Raw genomic sequence first — 19,251 nt, 5'->3', positions numbered from 1 at the left:
GCCGAATGGAGAAACGGGATTGCTGATCGATTGCTTCCTTCCCAATGTCTTCTATATCCATTGATAATAAACATGCGATCGGCTTAGCCCACCCTATATACGGCGAAGTCAGTTAGCAGAAGCTTGCTACCGACAAACTTAGGCATAGGTTTCGCTCGTAAGTACTACTAAAGCTAGCATTCTTGGATACAATCGATAACGGTTTCGGGCTCCGGTATGAGTAAAGCCCCCCTCGACAGCGTTCGAATCATTGTCCATTTACGTATAATGGAACATGCCCCACTGGCAAAGTAGAGAAAGTGATTCAAGTACGGTGAAGGCTGATAGGAGCACCGGTTATAAAGGACGCACCGTAATGATTGACAAAAAACCTATGTTTTCTTGTAGTAGTTTATTCGGTCAAGAGGTAGGATTGCTTTAACGTTGTTTCTATGAAATCGGTAACATTAATGACGTGCTAAACAGGAAAAGAGTTTATTATGGGACAGATCTGCTTAGCTGGTTTTCGAATAAGGACAACTAGAGTTTAGCCGACATTGAGAACAAAGTAGCAAAGATATCCTATTTTCATTCGCTGATTATATAATTCTAATTAACTGTATCTGTTCGAAACCAATACAATTGAACGACTGAGCTTGTACATATTTTTGGTATAAAATATCTTCATGCGGCATAACATATTATCAGTTAAATCCAACGTGGTCATAAATAAGACTATGCCCTACATGAGCCGTCGGCTTGAACAAAATAAATTGAGTAGAAAATGCTTTTATTTCAATAGCGAAAAAACCTACTCTTAAAGTTTTGTTTTGCGGAAATCATGCTACTTTCTGCTAGTCGCAGACGTCTATCGATTTACAATACGTATTGGTCCGCTTAAAATTTGAATTTTCCGCCACCGCTTCTTGTCGGCCATTTCGTAACCGCCCAGCCAAATTGACCAGAACAATCGCATAAGCAAACAGCATTCATTTGCTGTTTATCGACAGCAAGAACAGTTTACATCGACTCCCACTAATCAGGCTGGGTAATTGAAGTAGTGCTAACGCAAGCTCGATTCTTTGAGGAGCGAAAGGAATTTAGATTCAATAAATGTGCGAAGCTCACATTAGGCCGCACTGCCAGCCGCCAGTGAAGCATGTGTATCGCGCATTCCCGAAATGCCCCTATCTCCCAATTGACAAATCGAGACGGCTTCGATGAGCCGCTGCGTGAAATACTGCTATAGTCGTATTGGTGAGTAAGAGTTTGCCTTACCGACGCTGCTGCTGTTGCGGCTCACAGTAGCAAATACACCTGAAAGCTTTGTCTATAAGCTAACGGAAGGGAAGAAATTACGGTGGTATTTTCTTGTATTGCATCACCAAATATTATGTCTTGTATATGGCGGCATCAGAACGTGCTACTACTACTAGTACTACTACGTGTAAAGTAAATGCGACTCATATCTATGAATAGCAGACACACGCTCAGTGATTGCTTGCGAGTGTCCAGGGAGAAGCAATGCAACCGCTGACAACAGTTAACTGCGGACTGCTTTCAGTCGGCGGTGCACTACCCAAATACTTGGATTCTAGTATTCGTTCAACCAACGCTGGACGCGCTGTATTCGGCAGCAGCTGCCGCCACCGTGGCCATCGTACTAGTGATGACCCGGTGGCCTACTTTATCCTGGTAGAGTGGTGGTTGCGGCTCCTGGTTGTAATGATCCCCTGAAACGGCAGCGAGAGGTACGAAGTTCGTAGTAAAAGTGGCAGAATCAGCAACAGTGGCAGTTGAGTAGTTCACTTACCAATGACTAGCTCCGCGCCGTTGTGTGAGGACGGCAGGTGACGAAGTCCGCCAGGCATCGCTCTGCCCCCCAGTTACCCAGCCGATTTACACGACTACTCAGTAGGTAACTTTAGTAAGCACTCGACGTTATGAGCCCTTCTGCAATATTAGCCAGCTAGCTAGGCAAGCCGTTGTTTGTCCCACCAATGGAGAGCTGCCACTGAATTTGGCCTCGCTTGATCTCAACGGCGGCCTCCCTCACGCTCGTCTGCCCCCCCGAAACCCTGGTTGTTTAGCACAACAAGGGGAACTAGGTGTCCGGGTACTACGCGGCTGACGTCCATGTTCAGTCTCCCTTCAGCATTTGTAGCTATCCGTTCATTGCTGCCATTGAGTGGCAAATCTCTGACGCAGCAACCAACCTGCTGGACTTGGGCGACGGCGCACGTGAGCACGTCACGGAAACGCAAACCGAAACCGGCTCAGGCGTTTCTCAATCTCATAATTCTAGCGCTTCGAGTGGTTCTCGTGGTGGGGTGATAGTAATGATGATGATGGTAACGTTGTTGGTGAATTGCCACAGCATCAGCAAGTTAACGTAGAGCAGCGCAGGAACCGAGCGAAACCATGAAATTGTACGAACGTCATTTACTCGTCTCTCAAGCAGCGCCTACATCAATCCTTTGCGCCCTCGACTGCACCCCTAAGGCTTACCCCTTTGTTTATTCCCCCGTATCCGTCAGCATTTTCCCTTCCGTCCCACGGTTCCGACGCGATGCGAGACGAGAAATCATTAACGTAGAACTACAAAGCTGGCTAGAGCTGCCTGAGTTAAAACTGAAGATGTTAGGAGAGCAATTAAAAAGAGCGTGGAATTTTCATGCGCCTACATAAACTAATGAAATTCTATTGAAGAAAAAAGTTCGGATGTAAACGTACGGATCCGACGTGCGGTGAAACACCAACCCGAATCTAATCTCAAGTCTGACTCAGACAACACATCTTTTTTTTTCCATAACTGATTCTCAATTGTTCCTTCTTCGACAGGCCTAGGCATAGTTATTTTACGCTGTGCTATTGGATCTAAAATTTGACAGGCCAGAAAGCTCCATACGAGCAAATTGAGAAGACAAAGCAGGAGGCAAGGCTATTATCCATCGTTATTTGGACTTTTACGTTTCGTCGAAGGACACAAACTGTCGACATACTGATTTGTACCTAGACTGTCTGCGCCCCTCCGAGTGGTAGGTAAACAGGTTATCACTATAGCATCGCAGGGTCAGAAACGTAAATCCTGCTTATTTGATGTCAGCAAGACCTTCCTGAATCAGACTTAGCTGGTCACATTCCCGCAGGTTAAGATAATAAACTAGTATTTATTCAGGATTAAAGATAGGGAAAATATGTCTATTTAGCGCGCATTATTGAAGTTAGGAAAGGCTGGCCGAAACTCATACTAACGTAATGGCGTAAAGACAGACACGAAGACGCGATGTCCGTAAATGGGATTTATGCATTAGCTTCTTTGCAGAATAAAGTACACTTTACCTGTAGACCCGTCTCACGTCAACATTGAGTTGTGGGTAGAACTTGCAGTCGCTCAATATAATAGAGCTGCAATGAAGACCAATTATTACGTAGGAATATCGACTTAAGGAGAGATTTTTTGTCGGTAAATGGCTCTGCCCCGGCGTAACTCGTTCGGAGCTGTGAAGACAGTGATTATTAAATATGGTCTGTATTTACGAATATAACTTTTCTGATGTATAGTATCACATTGAAAGAAAGCACCGTAATATATTTATTACTGTTAGGTTCGTGCTTATTTCAAGTCAGATCGTCTTGAAGGAACATTTAGTAAAGTTCTGTTGATTGCAAATGCAATCTTTCTTTCGCCTCAGTTTGATTAAATATAATCAAAGTTATATCTTTAATTCAATTAATTTTATATTGCGTTACTTCACGCAAGGAACTCATATGAGGAGTAGTTTCTTAAGCATACTCGACGTCCAGCAATACCTACAATTGAGGGTCCATTAGAATGTAAAAGTAGGAACCAGTTGTGCCTTTTGGTTCTTTCCACCTTAGAAACTGGAAGTTTGCTCCAGCTAATCATATCGTATTCATGAATTACTGATGAATGATATACGCATTATATATCTTTAGGGTTTACCATAATATCGTGTATCGCAGACATTATTTTTAAACTAGCTAAGGGAACTTTTTTCCTGATGAGGAAATTTAACGCTAGACGTCAACATCATTCATGAGGTTATGATTAAAACATGACGGACATTACCAAAATTAGTCCAAATCTACTTTGTTACTTATATAATATTATTGCGAACCATTGTTAGTAATTGGCCTAAATTCTTTTAGGCCATTTTATATCAATACGTGTTTCTATTAGAAAGTGCTATAAGCTTCGTATTTCCGTATTCGAGATTGTTTACCCGAGTGTAACGATTCTAATGGGAATCTCCGTCGCCGAGTTGAAGCATTAGTAGGACAAAGTGAGGTCAAAATGCTGATCTATCAGAGACCGAAAGGCATTTATCGCAGAAAAGGCTCAAAGACTTTAGAATTGCCCAAACAATATTTCTTTGGCGTATTCAAGCCATCGAGCAACTACGCAAAGAATCAACTTTAGCTTACACTTCGTGCAGTCCGTATGACTTCAAATATATGACAGTTGTTGCTGGATAAAGTACTTGCAATGCCGGCAACGAATTAAGTAAGCTTTCTATAAAGAAACTAGTATAGCGATATGTCTACTGATTTGATCTACTTTTTAATTACAGGCTGTGTTGATCACCGGGGTTAGTTTTTCGCACGAACTTCATACCAGTTATCTTTCAAGTGTATATATTTAGACTGATAGGATCCCCGTGATGCAAATGGCATAATGTAGTGCAGTGAATGATTTTGGAACCAGTTATATGGCCCAAAGGAATCAACCACCACCACGTGTAAATCCATATTTGCAATCTAACGGGTTTACAACTTCCCACTTTCAACACCTGCGGCTGGCACTGCGAGTGGGCTTGTTGATGCTATTGTAGCATCCATAAGCCCAAAAATTTAATTCGGTACTAAAGCAAAACGTTTGTCCGTACTACGCTGCTAACTAGCACTAGGACGAATTTTCGGTTGATCGCTTACGTAACTAGAATAATTTGTATTTTGAATAGCATTATGCATATTAGCAGCATTGATCGTTGTGCCATATTGATTTGGTGTAAAGGTTTAATATACTATAGGATATAACATTGTAAGCTTGTGATCTAAACGAATTCTTTCATATGATAGCATCACATGCTGTGCTAATAAATATTAGCTAGAAATTTTTTGAACCAGAAAACTTCGCCCACATTTGGGCACTAGAAGAGTCGGGTCATTTTTTTACCGACGCAATGCTTCATTGAGTCGTTCTCTGGCCTCAGTCACTGCTTCATAGAAACAATATAGAAAACGGACAACTCTTTTCAACTGCTGAAGCATATAAGCAGGCTAAGAGACTTTGAGCAAATAGGCCTTTACCTGGTAACGGTAAATGATGAATTGGACAAACCTTTACGTCGAGAGGAGCATGATCTAAGAACCTGAGCAAGCAGCTTTTACCAAGAGCACTACTGAAGGAATCTCTGATTTTTAAGAACGAGCTCGAGTACGATGGCTTCCCCTGGAGTACTGTAATGGAACGAACCGTTTAATAGATTTTCAACTGTGTGACTTTTTAATGACAAGAATAATCAAAAGGATTCTTGCATATGAATGCGTGGCTGTCATTCATTTGTGTTAGTTGAAGGGTAGTCCACCTAATGAAGGACCTCAACAATGTAATGCTACAGAAGATACCATCTGCCAATTGGCGATTGAACTCTGTCTAGGCAAGGGCAACCCCCACACCATCTCCAACATCTAAATCTATTGTAGTTTAACGTTAGATGAAGAACACGAGTAAGCAGTATGAATATACATATGTTCGCAGTTTATTCTTACCCAATCGAAGAAACCTATTCCTACGATAGCTTTAGACGCGCGATAGTTCGAATTAGACAGAATCGCTAGTTCTTTCCAACTAGAACAAGACGTATAAGATCGTGCAAGAGCAAGGTGTATAAGGTCGGATAAGACGTTTCAGGTTGCAGTAGTTTCAATTGACTGCTAGTCATAAAACTCGTTAATTGACATAGATCTATTTAGGCTAACTGCAATAAGTTCTGAGAGTTCCTTGTTTTTTTAGGTCAACCAAAAACAAACGACATCGGTTGGGATCGAAATTGCAATTAACATGAAACTCTTTCGGCATACGATTCAAAGTAGAAATGATTTCTAAACAAGATTTGCCATTGCAGGTGATGAATGAAAAGTCCTAGTTAATCCTGGAGAATCCCCCTGATATAGTAAGACTGTATGAGGAAATTACTGCGATTCCTTCAAAGGTCTTGGCAAACAAAATACGACCTCTTCGGAGGAAGTTACGGGATACGAATCGAGTGCAATTTTAGATGGCACTTTCTTGAAGCTCAGAGGCTCTGGGACCGCGTTGTGTTGTGGTGAATTAGTTCGACGCTTTGAAGTGGAGTCACGCTAATGCCTTGGCTTATAGCCATGGCCATTCTATGGTCGAGGCACGTTGCCATCGGTGTAACTTGTGTTTGTGCTACTTAGAGATTAGAGTGTTGTGTTGCCAGGAGAGATTGTATTTATTTGTGGGTGTCGGGTTTGGTAGAACTAAAAAAAGCGGACGTGTTCGGGCTCGTGGGAAGTTTTTCCTTCAAGTAATCGGAGTTAATTGACTGTAGTAGACAGCGTCCACTCTGGTTCTATTGTTATATATAATATAGTATATAATTATTACTGTATTGGGATAGAGTAACCGTTGTTAGCGGATTTTATATAAACGCCTTAACACTGTTTTTCGATTTTCGACTTGGCTATAAGTAAATTTTGTTGTCCGGAGGCTCCGACTATTCGTTGGACATTTTTCCTTGTGCTTGCTTGCTTGCTTGTTTAATGGCCTCACAAGTCTATCTTTGCAGAACTTATCTGGAAAACTTTGGCTGACGTTCCCGCTCTCGTCTGGTCTTTCGGCCTGCTCGCCATTATGTTATTCAGTTTTATTCTGACGAACACGACAGCTTAGAAATTTTTCTTTTTTTTTTTTTACCTGTCTTATTGAATCGTTTCAATGGTTTACAATGAGATGAGGATGAGTAAGTAACGTGCGACTGACCATAATGACGTGCGCAGATATTTTTGAGCCCCTCAAACCTGTCGGAAGCGTGCTTACATAGTGATTTGTTGGTTTGTCAATACACAAACTCATGGAAACAATTTTTCAAATAAGCGGATTCTGAAACGACACGGTCGAACACCGCAAACGAATGTACCAAGTGAATGGGTTTGCCTGCAAAACATACTCGGGATAGTTTATAGAATTTTTAAGCCCACATAATTGTTCCTATTGGCTAAGTTTTCTCGTCCCGTGTTCCCTGGCTTATGTACGGTTATGAAGTAAACTGTCATGCTTTAAGGTATATCCATGGGATTTAACCTGGTGCTTGTCATTATTTAACCCTTGCGACAGTAATAACAAAATGCAATAGCGTGTTTTGCATGGAGGAATATGGATATAATGAACATTTGTCTGTAAAGTGGTACTGAATAGCGCCGTATGTATACCACATGTCTTCGAAAAAATGTTCTGCATACGCATGCATGCATAATGTATATAAATATTGAAGTGACGACACGCTGGCATCATAGCTTGCCCTTGTAGGGAAGTACCTATTACTCAATATATTATATAGCAATTGGATTAAGCATATATGTTAATGAGCCTTGGTCCCGGCTATATGAGGTCACATAATAGAGCAAAAGTTCAAAATTGGCAGAATAAACCCGATATGGTCAAACAGCCAGGGCATGACAAATTATGCGAGGGAAATGAAGATTACTTTTTAAAAAAAAACATGCTTAATTGGACGCTTTTCGCATGGTTGCTTTATTACAAAGGAGAATGCGAGTCCAACTATAGCATAACCATATATGATATATATATACATGATGCAGCATTTATGATAATTGAAGTTTAATTGACACCCTGCCCTTTACATCAAAGAGGCCTGTCCTGAAGGCCTCGCTAATATTATAGTTAAATTGATAATTATCAATATGATTGATGTACTGATAGCGACCAAAACATCGTAGCTCTATAAAATACGATTATTTTTCTCGCTTAATCTCTCACATTAAATAGCAGCCACGTTGCAATTAGACCACGTGTCTCCCACCATGGAGCTAATTTAATGGGGTTCAGTCGAGCTCATCAATTAAAATAAATGACGCTAACCACGAGCTATCCATAATAGCGCCTTCGTTTTCCTTTATCAGCAATGACAACGTTCTTCAATGTAAAACCCTTGTTAGGTTTCGAAGGCATTGATTACAGCAAAATTCCTTTGTAGCAGTTCTAAAATACGTAAAAACTCATAGGCCTTTTATGGCCGCCAGATTTCGTGTCTGCTTGTCCTTGAAGGTCTAGAATAATATTTGCCTTTCCCGTAATTTAGGTAAAGATCCAATTGCGGTCCAAGTTTACAGTTAACTAGCCCATGTATCTGAGTAAATTACGAACTGTAGAATAATAGTTTTCAAGTTTCACGTTGTTATTGTTTAAACGCAAACAAATGTCTATCTCTATATTTTTTTCTCAATAATTATTAGATTTACTTTCTTTTTTCCTCCATCGAAATTTTCGCGCTGTAGGTTTGAATACTGTGTCCTCAGCAGATCTGCATATAACTTGTTTTGCAAAGCACGCAGTCGCCGTCTGCAAACGGACTTCGAGGTTCTGTAAGACGGAAGGAGTTCAGTCGTCACTGCTTTGGAAGGTGACGTCGAGCTGCTATGACAAATTGTACTAATTTTATGTACCGCGAACGTTGCGAAAGAGTTCCTAGTTCGTTTGGTTGAGTTCGTTTCGTTGCTTTCATCTATGACGATGGGCGGTATTGCTCTCCAAGTCTAGTCCCTGGCACGCCATCGCTTTCGTGATTACTTTATCGGAAAGCCATATGTTCTCATTATCACATGTACAATATATAGAATCTTTCGAGGATAGTATTAGTAAAATTGCGAAAGGATAGAAGCAACTAAGGTACGAAAAACGCCAGAAACAGGGAAAACATGCCGTGCTACAGCGGCGGCAGCCCGCCACACTCTCCTGTCTAATCGACGATCATAGACGGTCTTGATTGCTGGACCAACTGCGGTCTCCCCCGGTGTGAACAACAAGCGTGGTAAATAGAGTTAGAGGCCCCCAAAGGTGTTAGAGTCGACCTGAATTAACAGCGCTTAAACATCATAGGAGAAAACAGCGTCCCGCACTATTTGCGCAATATCGGACTGTAACAATTCACTATTGGCGCTCTGTATCAAAGAAGAAAGAAGTTACAATGGGCAGACGAATGGCTTAGTTGAAACGTAAATTCGAGTTGCACGGACTCGAGGTCAAGATGGCAATGTGAGGCGTAAAAAAACATTGAATTACTTGGGTACAAGTTATGGGACGACGACACGGAGACACTTTGTAGATCTTCACTAGATTAGTCTAGTTTTCGCGATTCTAATGTTTACGGTTTCAGTATTAACGTTCAAAGATGGCATGCGGTCGCGTCAGCTTGAACTAAACAGCATCTGTCTATCTAAAGCAACAAAAAGTTGATAGCGGCAATTCAGTAACTTTTTTTCAATGGAAACATCATGTGAAAATTAGATGAGGGTAATAGTTTCTTGCTTGCTTGCTGCTGTTGTGGGAAATAAGAACACAAATAATTAGGTGTACATGATGCACCAGCTACTAATGGAACCATCAATGAATAACATCTAGATATGGGCCAAAACAAAATTTATAGCAAACATCGGATCGTATTTGTCTCACGTAGATCTGCTAAGGCTAAAATATTCTAGCACTAATATTTATACGGTGAACCATATCTCTATGAGGAATGATGCGGAGCAGTTTTATATATGTGTTATTTTCGGGACTCCACAGGCTCATACTAAGAATTTATATTATAACGAAGAAACCTATGAGAATAAAGCCAATGAGTCTTTGCTTTAGTAAGATTCAATTAACTAAATTACTAATTAAAATTTTTTTCTTAACCTTGTATAAGAATGGGATTTATTTTAATAGCTACTAACGCATAAGCTTCTAATCTTTAATGATGGTTGTAGGCAAACTTCGCGCGGTCGCAACGTGAGCCAAATACTGGACAACTTCTTCATCCGAGGATATGACAAAAGAGTGAGACCCAACTACGGCGGTAAGTATTTAGCAAATATACGAGCGTATCCTACTGCTCTTGAAGAAGACCTTTTTTTGGAACATCTAAGACCCACCAGTCTTTTAATCTGGGATAAAAAGCTCTCAGTAGTAATAATATTTCCTCCCATGAACACCATGCATACTAACCCGCAAATATAAACAAAAACGAAAAACTGAGTGTACAAGTTAGATCATGCATCTACATTTAAGGACAATGCGAAGCATTTACCTTTGTAGGTAATATGAAGCGCTTCTGACTTATATTTTTTTTATGTACTCGTCACCAGATGGCGATATACCAAGCATGATTAAATTGCGCAATATTACGAAAAGCATCTTCGTTTTCCTGCCCTCGAATTAAGGCCGGTTTTGCAAAATAACGATAGGATTATAAAACGTATATCGTATTTTCTAGCTAGAATAGCATAACTGATAGATCGATTTTAGTACGTAAACAAACGACTTAACTTTTTTTTGTATAGAGAAGATGGGTTAACGCAATCATATTTTTTTTCTAGTGAATTTCATGGGGACCGAATGTGGAATTCACTTAGTTGTTCGCAGACAGATGGCGGACGGATAGAGGACGATGATACTTAGTTCTATTAAACCCTCCTTGATATTTCTCTGAGGCGTAGAACTATTTCGAAATATTATTTCAGATTTTCGAAAATAGGGGAGGGGGTCCTACCCTCTGTCCCGCGTGTTGTAAAAGGATGGACCGAGAGTTCTGTTACTCGCTCGGGTAAAGGCTGCTATTTCACAGTGATAAATCGCTGGAAGTAATCTACTTGCTCAGCCAGTGGGCAACAGACGGCAAAACTGCTAACTTCGTTTCCTTTTTTCGTGTCCACTTATCCTATGTGAAGCGTGTCGGGCTTACAGCTGCTGTCCTTGTGATAGCTTAGTGGGTGTTTATCTGCTATTCTTAAGGAGAGGTTCGATCCCGGGCGTAGACAGATTTCGCGTCGTGCTCGAAGCCACCCGCTTGACGGAATGCCTAACGGTGAAACTTGACGCTTTAGTCAGTTTCCATGAGCAGAACTTCATTAGCGACTGTTTGAATATAAGTATTTTAGCAAACATTGTGGGTAACCATGTAACAGCCATCTACATAGTGGGCAAAGTCAATTACATAGAGGCTGCACTTTTTCAAATCACAATACTTCCTGGAGTAGTTTTCAACAGGCATGAAGGTGACATCGTTTATTGGCAGATACTTAGCTTTCATAACTCACCTTTGCCTTTCCTACTATAACGATAGTTTCCTACTATACGAATAAAGATCGAAAGAACTCTTCGCTGCCTAAGAGATCTCTCTGGGCCGCCACGGCCAGGAAAAGATTTTTGCCCGCTGTTTCTTATCTGTCTAGCGTTTGAAGCTTGCTTGTCCTGAAACTCAGAGAGAAGTCGAAACGTGCATCGTGATTTCTAACATGAGCCTTGGTCTCTATAGCTTTTTGCTGATACGAAGTTCCTAAAGTTGTTATCCGAAACATGCGTTCGCACCGAAATACCCTTCCCATAAATGAAGACGCGAAGTAATTTCCCTTGGTTTTGATCATATGTTAGCCTGCTGAGGTGATCCAGCTTGACTTTTCTTGACAGATATCCATGGATATTTAGTGTTGTTTGTAGCTGAGAAATGATCAATTTTAAACAGATGGAGTTCTTTTTGTTGTGGTAAAACTGCTTGAAGTTTTGGAGTTCTGCTTAAAGTATGTCTGATACAAATCGCACTCATACTATATACTGGACTAAATTAAGGCATAGTTGACAATATATTCCTTAGGATTATATAGGTTTTTGGGCAAATATGACAGAAAGCTTGTAACAACCTTTCAGCAAGCTGGTTAAAAACTACAGATAAATGATATAATAAAGAAAGCTTATAGTTTTTACCTTTAGCATTTTCCTTTATTGGGAATATCACAAGAAGAAGTCAAATCCTTAAGGCTAGCTATTTAGCCATTTCCTGGCAGTAATATACTATGACATTTATAACGCCCACTGGCTTGAGTAAGCCTCTATAATGCGCATTTGAACTATTTATATTAGAGCTTCGCCACGAACGTAACTTTGAAAGAAGGCGCACTGTCTAAGCGATAGTCAACACATGTTATGTTTGCAGTCCTGCTATTGTTATTGAAGGCTGTGAATTTAGGTTTGATCAAAGCTTTCACCGAGCTATTGATATTCAACTAACCCAAAGTTTGATATGTTTATGGTTTTTTATACTGAAAAAACCTTAAAAGAACTATTCTAGCGTAATCTAAACTCTACGGACCGGCAGTTATTAAGATACTAATTAAAGGTGTGTAATAAAAACATCTACAAGCACTTATTGCATTGATAATTCCTGCTATTCAAGGTAACAGTGCCATGGCTCAAGGCCTTAAAATGCTAGGAAGAGACAAAACATCACTAGTTTACAATAATGTATATATCGTGGTTCGACTTTTTTTTGTTTCTTTACTGTTCCTCATGACGCACCAGTGCGTGCTCAAACTAACTTCATGATGTGACGCGTTTTTTTGTACAAACTCGTCATTCGATACGCATAATGATTCGAATTTTCTATTGTAGCTGCCTAGCGTATTCTTTAGTTAGTAGATTTTTCTTAATGGTTCTAGTAAGGTGTAGTACTTACCGTGGTGATGCTAGCTTAAAAATGACAGTTTACTACTTCAAAATAATACGTTGCTGTTGCTAGTAATATAATGTATTCTATCTAAATTGTGAATCTGTTCACGCTGAAGTAAAGTCTCTGAAAATTAACTAAAGGTCAAATATTACACCGGTTTCTATACTTTTAACTTTTGTTTCTGTTTAATTTCAGTATAATCGTTGTTTTTCGTAAAGTAGCGGGATCTACGCTACTTGTTACACCCTATACCATGAGAGCCTATATATAGGCTTTCATGGTTACTTAGTCTTTGCCTATTTAATTGGACCCAGTGCTACAGAGAAGCTTAGGAAAGTCTTCAAGGAAAAATTAATATTGCACGAATGGTGTCCTGCTTCTGCCCTCGGCGGCACCGAGAACTTTGCAGGGGCACATCAACTGCTATCCTGAATGGATTGTCAGTTCCTGCTTTCTCGGCTGATACTGCCGTTGTTTAAGGTGGCAACAGGAATAGAAAACTTGAGTTTGTTTGCTGAATCACAAAAATAATCCTTTGAAAAGCCACACATCTACATACAGTGCAAAGCTAGAGCTCCAATCCAGCTTGCGTGTATGATTCGACAAGAAATATCAACACGAGCAGCCAACCCTGAGCTGAACGGGGGACCCTGTGAGGATTTGGAATTACTGTGCGTTGGCTTGTTTGACCAGCTGATTTTTATTGACCACAAGAGGAAAGCACTGTCTTTTTCTGCCACCGTTCTCCGTCTAATTTTTTTGTTCTCCTTCTGTTGCTGCTACCACTTTTCTCAGTGCCCTTACCGGTAACATTAGCACTTGCCACAGCTCTCGGGCCCGATTACTCTAGAGGCAAGGGCTTTGACTGTGCGCATAGTTTCCTTTGCCTCCAGGCAGGACGAATCGCCTTTTGCTCAAAGCTGCCGTTAGCGGCACTGCCTGGAAAAAGTCGACTTATCTTGTCCAAGACTAATCGTCGTATCGTTGGTGATATTTTGTTTTCTTTCTCTGCCTTTTTTCTTTCGATTTATTCTGTTCCCATTCCACACCATGCTATGAATTTGTGAGTAGTAATGCGCGTCGAAAAACTAGTAGGCCAGTTTCAAGCTTCAACACGGGGCTAGGCATTGGGACAGATCATTGTTATACTGTCAACCATTAGTCTAAAATTCGTTGGCCCGTATATTACAACGCTCTTCGTCGATAGGCGAGCTGCATTGGCGATGTTTGTTCTCAAAGAGCAGCCAGATCCTTGTTCCTTTCATTTCAAGGTAGAGTTCCTTCCTGCTCTTTGATGGCAATGCTCCATCGCTCGAAACATGAAAGACTCGCCCCTCCGTGGTCATCACCGTAGATTTCACTATTTTGCAACTTTTTGCAAGGTTTTGGGATAGACGATACTGCCAAAAAGAAACAGAGAAGAGCGATATAGATAGAATAGCGCTTACCGTCTGACTTTCAATGGACCACCGGCCATTGATTGCATCGAAGTCCTCAAAGTAAGTTCTTTCGCGCCCTTTTCATCGATATTTAGGTCCTCTTATTTTCCTGGTGTTACCTATTTTGTTTGGTTGCTTGCTGCCGCCCGCCCTAACATCGACAGCATACATACATACATACGTATGTACAATCTGTTTAGAAGTATATCGAGACATTCAAGCCAGGACTCTTCTGGCCGTCCAGTCCCAGTTGTGTACGTGTTGAGAAGAATTATAGGAAGAGTAACGCTTTTATGTTGGTGTCCTGGATTACCCTGTCGGTATGAACATATTTGCAAGTAAGCTGACGTGTGAGCAGCACCTTTCAGTAATCTCAGCCGTAATAGTACTAATGGAAAAAACTGCGCTAACAAGCTGCTGTGTTTTATTCTTAAATAACCCTGTATCTGTAAAAAATGATCTCCAAATGTACGGACAGTACGTTTACGCTTGGACTTGATATGGGTCTTTGCCCCGAAATATTCTAGCACCAATTGGCAGTTCATAAAACATTGAGTTAATATGCAGATTTACTTCTGCTGTTTTCTTCAGCTGTTAATCGACGCGGTTCGCGGGAGTGGCATAAAGCTTTTTCGCTCGACAGCCAAGACTTGAGTCGGTTATTAAAACGATAAAATTAGGTACATTGCTACCTATGGACATGGCAGGTATCCCGAAACAAGAGTATGGCAGAAGAATTTGTTCCCTCCACAATTTAAACGAGGTACGGCGCCTCAATTAGAAAGGCCTTGACGGGCTGCCTGTCGCAGCACGTAAGTGTTCAGTCATCATGCTTGGTAAAGTCAGTTCTTTCTAAAAAAAAGAGCGACTTATTGGGGCGAAAAACCGTACGTCCAAATTTAGACGAAAATCCGTTATTATCCTTTGTAAGAGATTGTAAGCTACCCTTTTGTCCGAAATCGACAGCTTACATTATTTTCAGTTTACACGGAGCTTCTAATAAACATTTCAGCAAGTAAACCGAGGGAGATTTAATAGGCTCGAAATTTCATACGGATTTTTTATATTGAAGTTAACAATCACTTTAAAAAGCATATTTGATTAGGCTGTTCAACGGTTAATATTTTTCTCGAACTGACTGGCTGTTTTAAGCCTTTGCATCTTTTAGATTTTCGGTTTGCTATAAGGCGAAAATTTGATTCCACCGACATCGCTTATGTATAGCGTATTTGAGCGATACCTGCATATGTTGTTAGACCCACAGTTACTATTAAAAAACTATTTTCTAGAAAAAAATTAATACATTTTAAACGACCCGTAGGTCGTAACTGCGGTGTGTGATGGTTAGATTAAATTGATATGATCGTCAAGGACGACATTTTTAGCATATGTAAACACTTCGTTGAAACGTTTGATTTTATTAAGTTCAGGTCTGCGAAGACACCCTTATTTACAAGTTGCTCAGTATTAGTTTTTATTAAGTTTGAATGGAGAATACGGAAGTCAGTAATAATACGCTTTTGTTATTCACGTAAATGAAAATCTAGCTGGAATTAAAAATTAGACAGCTCAGAACTGTACATACCATTTGCTCCACACGGCTGCAATGAACAGCTTTGCATTACAAAGACTTTGTCTGACCTGCATTTACGAAGCTTTGCCTTTGGGGGGGGAGGGGGGGAGGGGTAACTATCTGTGCAATGAAACCGTATCTTTATCTATCTAAAACATCCTGATAAACTCATAGACGGCGCTCTATACAAATGAGTTCCTTCAGCTGTGGTGCGGACGACAGAACCGCAATTCTACAAGTTTTCAGCTGCTCGGTTAAGGAGAGGTACCTCGAGCTGGAAATTACTCAAGTTCTAGTAATCGTTTTATTAGGCACATGATATCTCACAAAACCAATTGCTACGGTGTCTAGCTTCAATGGAAGTATCTTAAATGCGAGATTACGTTTCGTGTCATCAATGGTATCTTAAATCGTCTCTTAGGCGTGTTACTGTAATTACTTGAGAGCAGCTCTGCAAAGCTTGCTTAGCTTTTGCTCGTCTGAGTCATGGACAAGACATCGATGTTTTTGCGTATTGGCGCCGTTATATTTGACTTAGTACTTATTTAAATACACGATTCTTTTTTCTGATATAATTTGATATATAAGATCTTGTGTTGGATGATGGCTTTTCAATTTCGGTTTCCTTGCTCTTTGCGAAACACTGTTCCTATTGACTAACATCAATATTAATTTGATTGATTGCAAGAAGACTCGCCTAAAGACCAAATCAAGATAAAAAGATAAAAACTTAGGTTCTTTTAGCAAGAAACACAGGGCGTTTCGTCCTTGCAGGTTTTGAAGTATTGTAAGCAAACGCGTTGCTACCGCAGCATCACGAAGATGGCATCTGATAGTACTAAGACTATATCAGAACTTGATTATATGGTAGTCGTACTTAACCATACAATCTACTGTTTCTACTACTACCGAAATGGGTTTGTGGGGCTTTAAAGAAGCATCTATAAAACGCCTTTCCTTTATTGGCTACAGTTCGACCTGTGGCAGGGCCTGAAGCGTCACACTCCTGCCTGTCTGCTGACTACAGACTAAACTTCAGAATATTCGGAAGTGGACTTTGTACTTTACACTGAAGTGAATGACGTTCCAGCGTATTTGGTTTGTTTTGTAAAACAAGCATTAAGTCCTAAAATTCATGCATCATATCTTTTGTTAAAAACAAAAACAAGTGCTTACAAGTAATTCAGATGCTGTGAAAAGCTTGTGAGATCCAGACTATGGATTAAAGGTGCTAAAGATATACCGACAGGTCGTTACAGGTATTTTTAGCGTACTTGTCGCAGAAAGTATGGACAAAAAAGTAAGCAACACATGCTGGAGAGTCGTTCAAATACATCAAGCTCGCGAAAGAGCTAGAAATTTCTCACAGTCATGTCGAAGTACTTTAAAACGTCATTTGAAGGCGGGATAATTTATAGCAACGATGTCGCCGAGTGACTTCGATTCCGGACAACTGCAGACTTTTCAATAGATGTTTCTAGAGCGTCCCCAAACCCCAATTTACCTCAAAGTAATGGGCGGTAAGGCCTGGGTGCACGGGTATGACCAGAGGACAAAAGCGTAGCACTCTGATCATGGCTTCAAAGGCAAGCCCAAACCTGAAAAAGGTGCAAAATCCAGGTTAAAAGTGTTGTTGCTTTTTTCCGACTGCAAATATATTATACATTATTAATTCCTTTCAGGTAGTTTTACAGCCATTAATGTGTTTCTATCAAGTTTTCGAAAGATTGCGCTGTGCTATCTAACTAAACGCGCTTCGACCCCACGAATACAAGCTGACGGTTCCCCACATAACTAATACGTTGTCTTACACTTCGCTACTTGTATCGCGTTTTACGCGGAAAACTCTGATGCTCGTATCACCTTAATCCTCATATGAACCCAGTGTAACATTTATCTCTTTCCAAACGTCGACAAATACCTAAGATAGGATCGATATGTTTGGGGAAATCAAGCTAAAACGAGGCCAGAACTAAGGTCTATTTCACCGATTGAGTTCAAAAAAGTTTTAAAGACCGAGAAAAACCCTCGTTCAGTTTACTAAATTCGGCGAAAATGATCTCAAAGAGAGAAACTGGAATTTGAAAGATTGGGTTATGTGCTGTTGCTACTGAGCCCCGTTGTCGATTCTTTTTTAACTCGGCAGTAACTTCATTCCTGTCATCTCACTTCAGCCCGATGCCTACGACCATATTGGAAACTGTCATAAATACATAGCATACTTAATCCCCTTCGGAAGGGCAGTTGTTTAGTGAAATTGCTATCGTCGGCTTATTTTCCGCTAGAGTTGAAGAGTGTCAACTCTGTCATACAGTAAGTGCAAAGTTGCCGATACAGCATATCGCGTAATATCAAAGCATCGATCCCAATGAAGTCAGAGCATGGCCAGCGAAGTAATAAAGACTTCCAGGGAGAGCGATAGAAACAGATTGTCCTCAACTCGTAGTTGCAATCGGGGTGCTATGGGAAGTAATGTTAAAGCCTATCAGCAAGCTTAATAATAATTCAATTTAATATGCCATGCCATACAAGAGCTTATGTATATTATAAAATATGTATTATTATTATGAAAATTATAGCGGTAAACGGACGCGTATTGATTGTCAAATTTGTCTGCGTAGTAGTGGTGGCTTAAATCCAAGGAAAAGGCGTCAATAAAGGTAGCCGTGTCCCTGACTGATTGGAAATCTTTTTCTCTGTTTCAATTCAGATCACTGTACTGGAAGGAGCTAGACAGTAGAAGGCAAAATAAACCTGTTTCGCGGAAAATATAAAGAGCATATAAGTGCATAAGATTTCATGTCAGTTCTGCCGACAATTATACGGAGATTCCCCGAGTTGAGCCGCGCATCCATCTTCTAAGAGTTAATATATACATATATATATATATATATTTTTCGTTCGGACTTCTGAGAAGTTGCAAAGCCTATGAATAGAGGGACGCTGCATTTTACTGGAAAGTAGGTGAGGTCTGGAAGATGTGTTGCATAACTAATACGCCCTCTCTATGTCACTAGCGATATTACTTCCGGGCTTACATTCGTAGCGAGTTTCAACCTGCTTTCTATTTTAAACGAAGAACACGAGTAATCATGTTTACAGCGCCTGTGTCGATAACGGATTTAGCAGAGCATACCAAAACAAGTTCCATTTCGGTTGATGGCGTCCGTATTCGAAGGCCTTAAACAGGGTCGTACTGTTATTCAGTTAAGGGAAAGTCCCCATTCAGCATAATTCGCTAGTGATAATAAGCTCACAAGTCGATAGCAGATCTCGATTGTACCTCTTATTGTTTTTTGTATTCTCATATATTTCTTTACGTAAACATATTTGCGAAATTAGCTCTTTTATTTACAATATTAAAGACCTACGCCACTAGAAGTTTAGCAGGAGTGGACTTGCCTGAAATTTGATGCACCTGTAAAAGGCATAGCAACCGTACAAGCAGCTACTGAACTTGAGGATAATTAATTGTTTCCTTCAT

General features: G+C 40.4%; 1 protein-coding gene across 9 annotated transcripts in view; it reads left to right on the top strand.

The window, feature by feature from the left end:
* The window catches only part of LOC111249056 (gamma-aminobutyric acid receptor subunit beta-like), a 136,810-nt gene that overhangs the window by 45,280 nt on the left and 72,279 nt on the right, over positions 1 to 19,251 (top strand). For 7 of the 9 annotated variants that reach the window (XM_086986727.1, XM_086986724.1, XM_086986726.1 and 4 more), the window contains one exon: positions 10,021 to 10,109. In XM_086986727.1, the coding sequence (XP_086842853.1) occupies positions 10,021 to 10,109 (89 nt within the window). Of the gene's footprint in view, positions 1 to 946; positions 1,237 to 10,020; positions 10,110 to 19,251 lie in introns of those variants that run through there. The other 2 variants (XM_086986731.1, XM_022802377.2) reach the window with 2 other exon arrangements.

This window comes from Varroa destructor, unplaced genomic scaffold (genome assembly GCF_002443255.2).
Source record: "Varroa destructor unplaced genomic scaffold, Vdes_3.0 BEIS01000004.1, whole genome shotgun sequence".
In the NCBI taxonomy this organism is placed as follows: Eukaryota; Metazoa; Arthropoda; class Arachnida; order Mesostigmata; family Varroidae; genus Varroa; species Varroa destructor.
The sequence above is the reverse complement of the archived record's forward strand: the minus strand, read 5'-3'. Positions and strand labels throughout refer to the sequence as shown.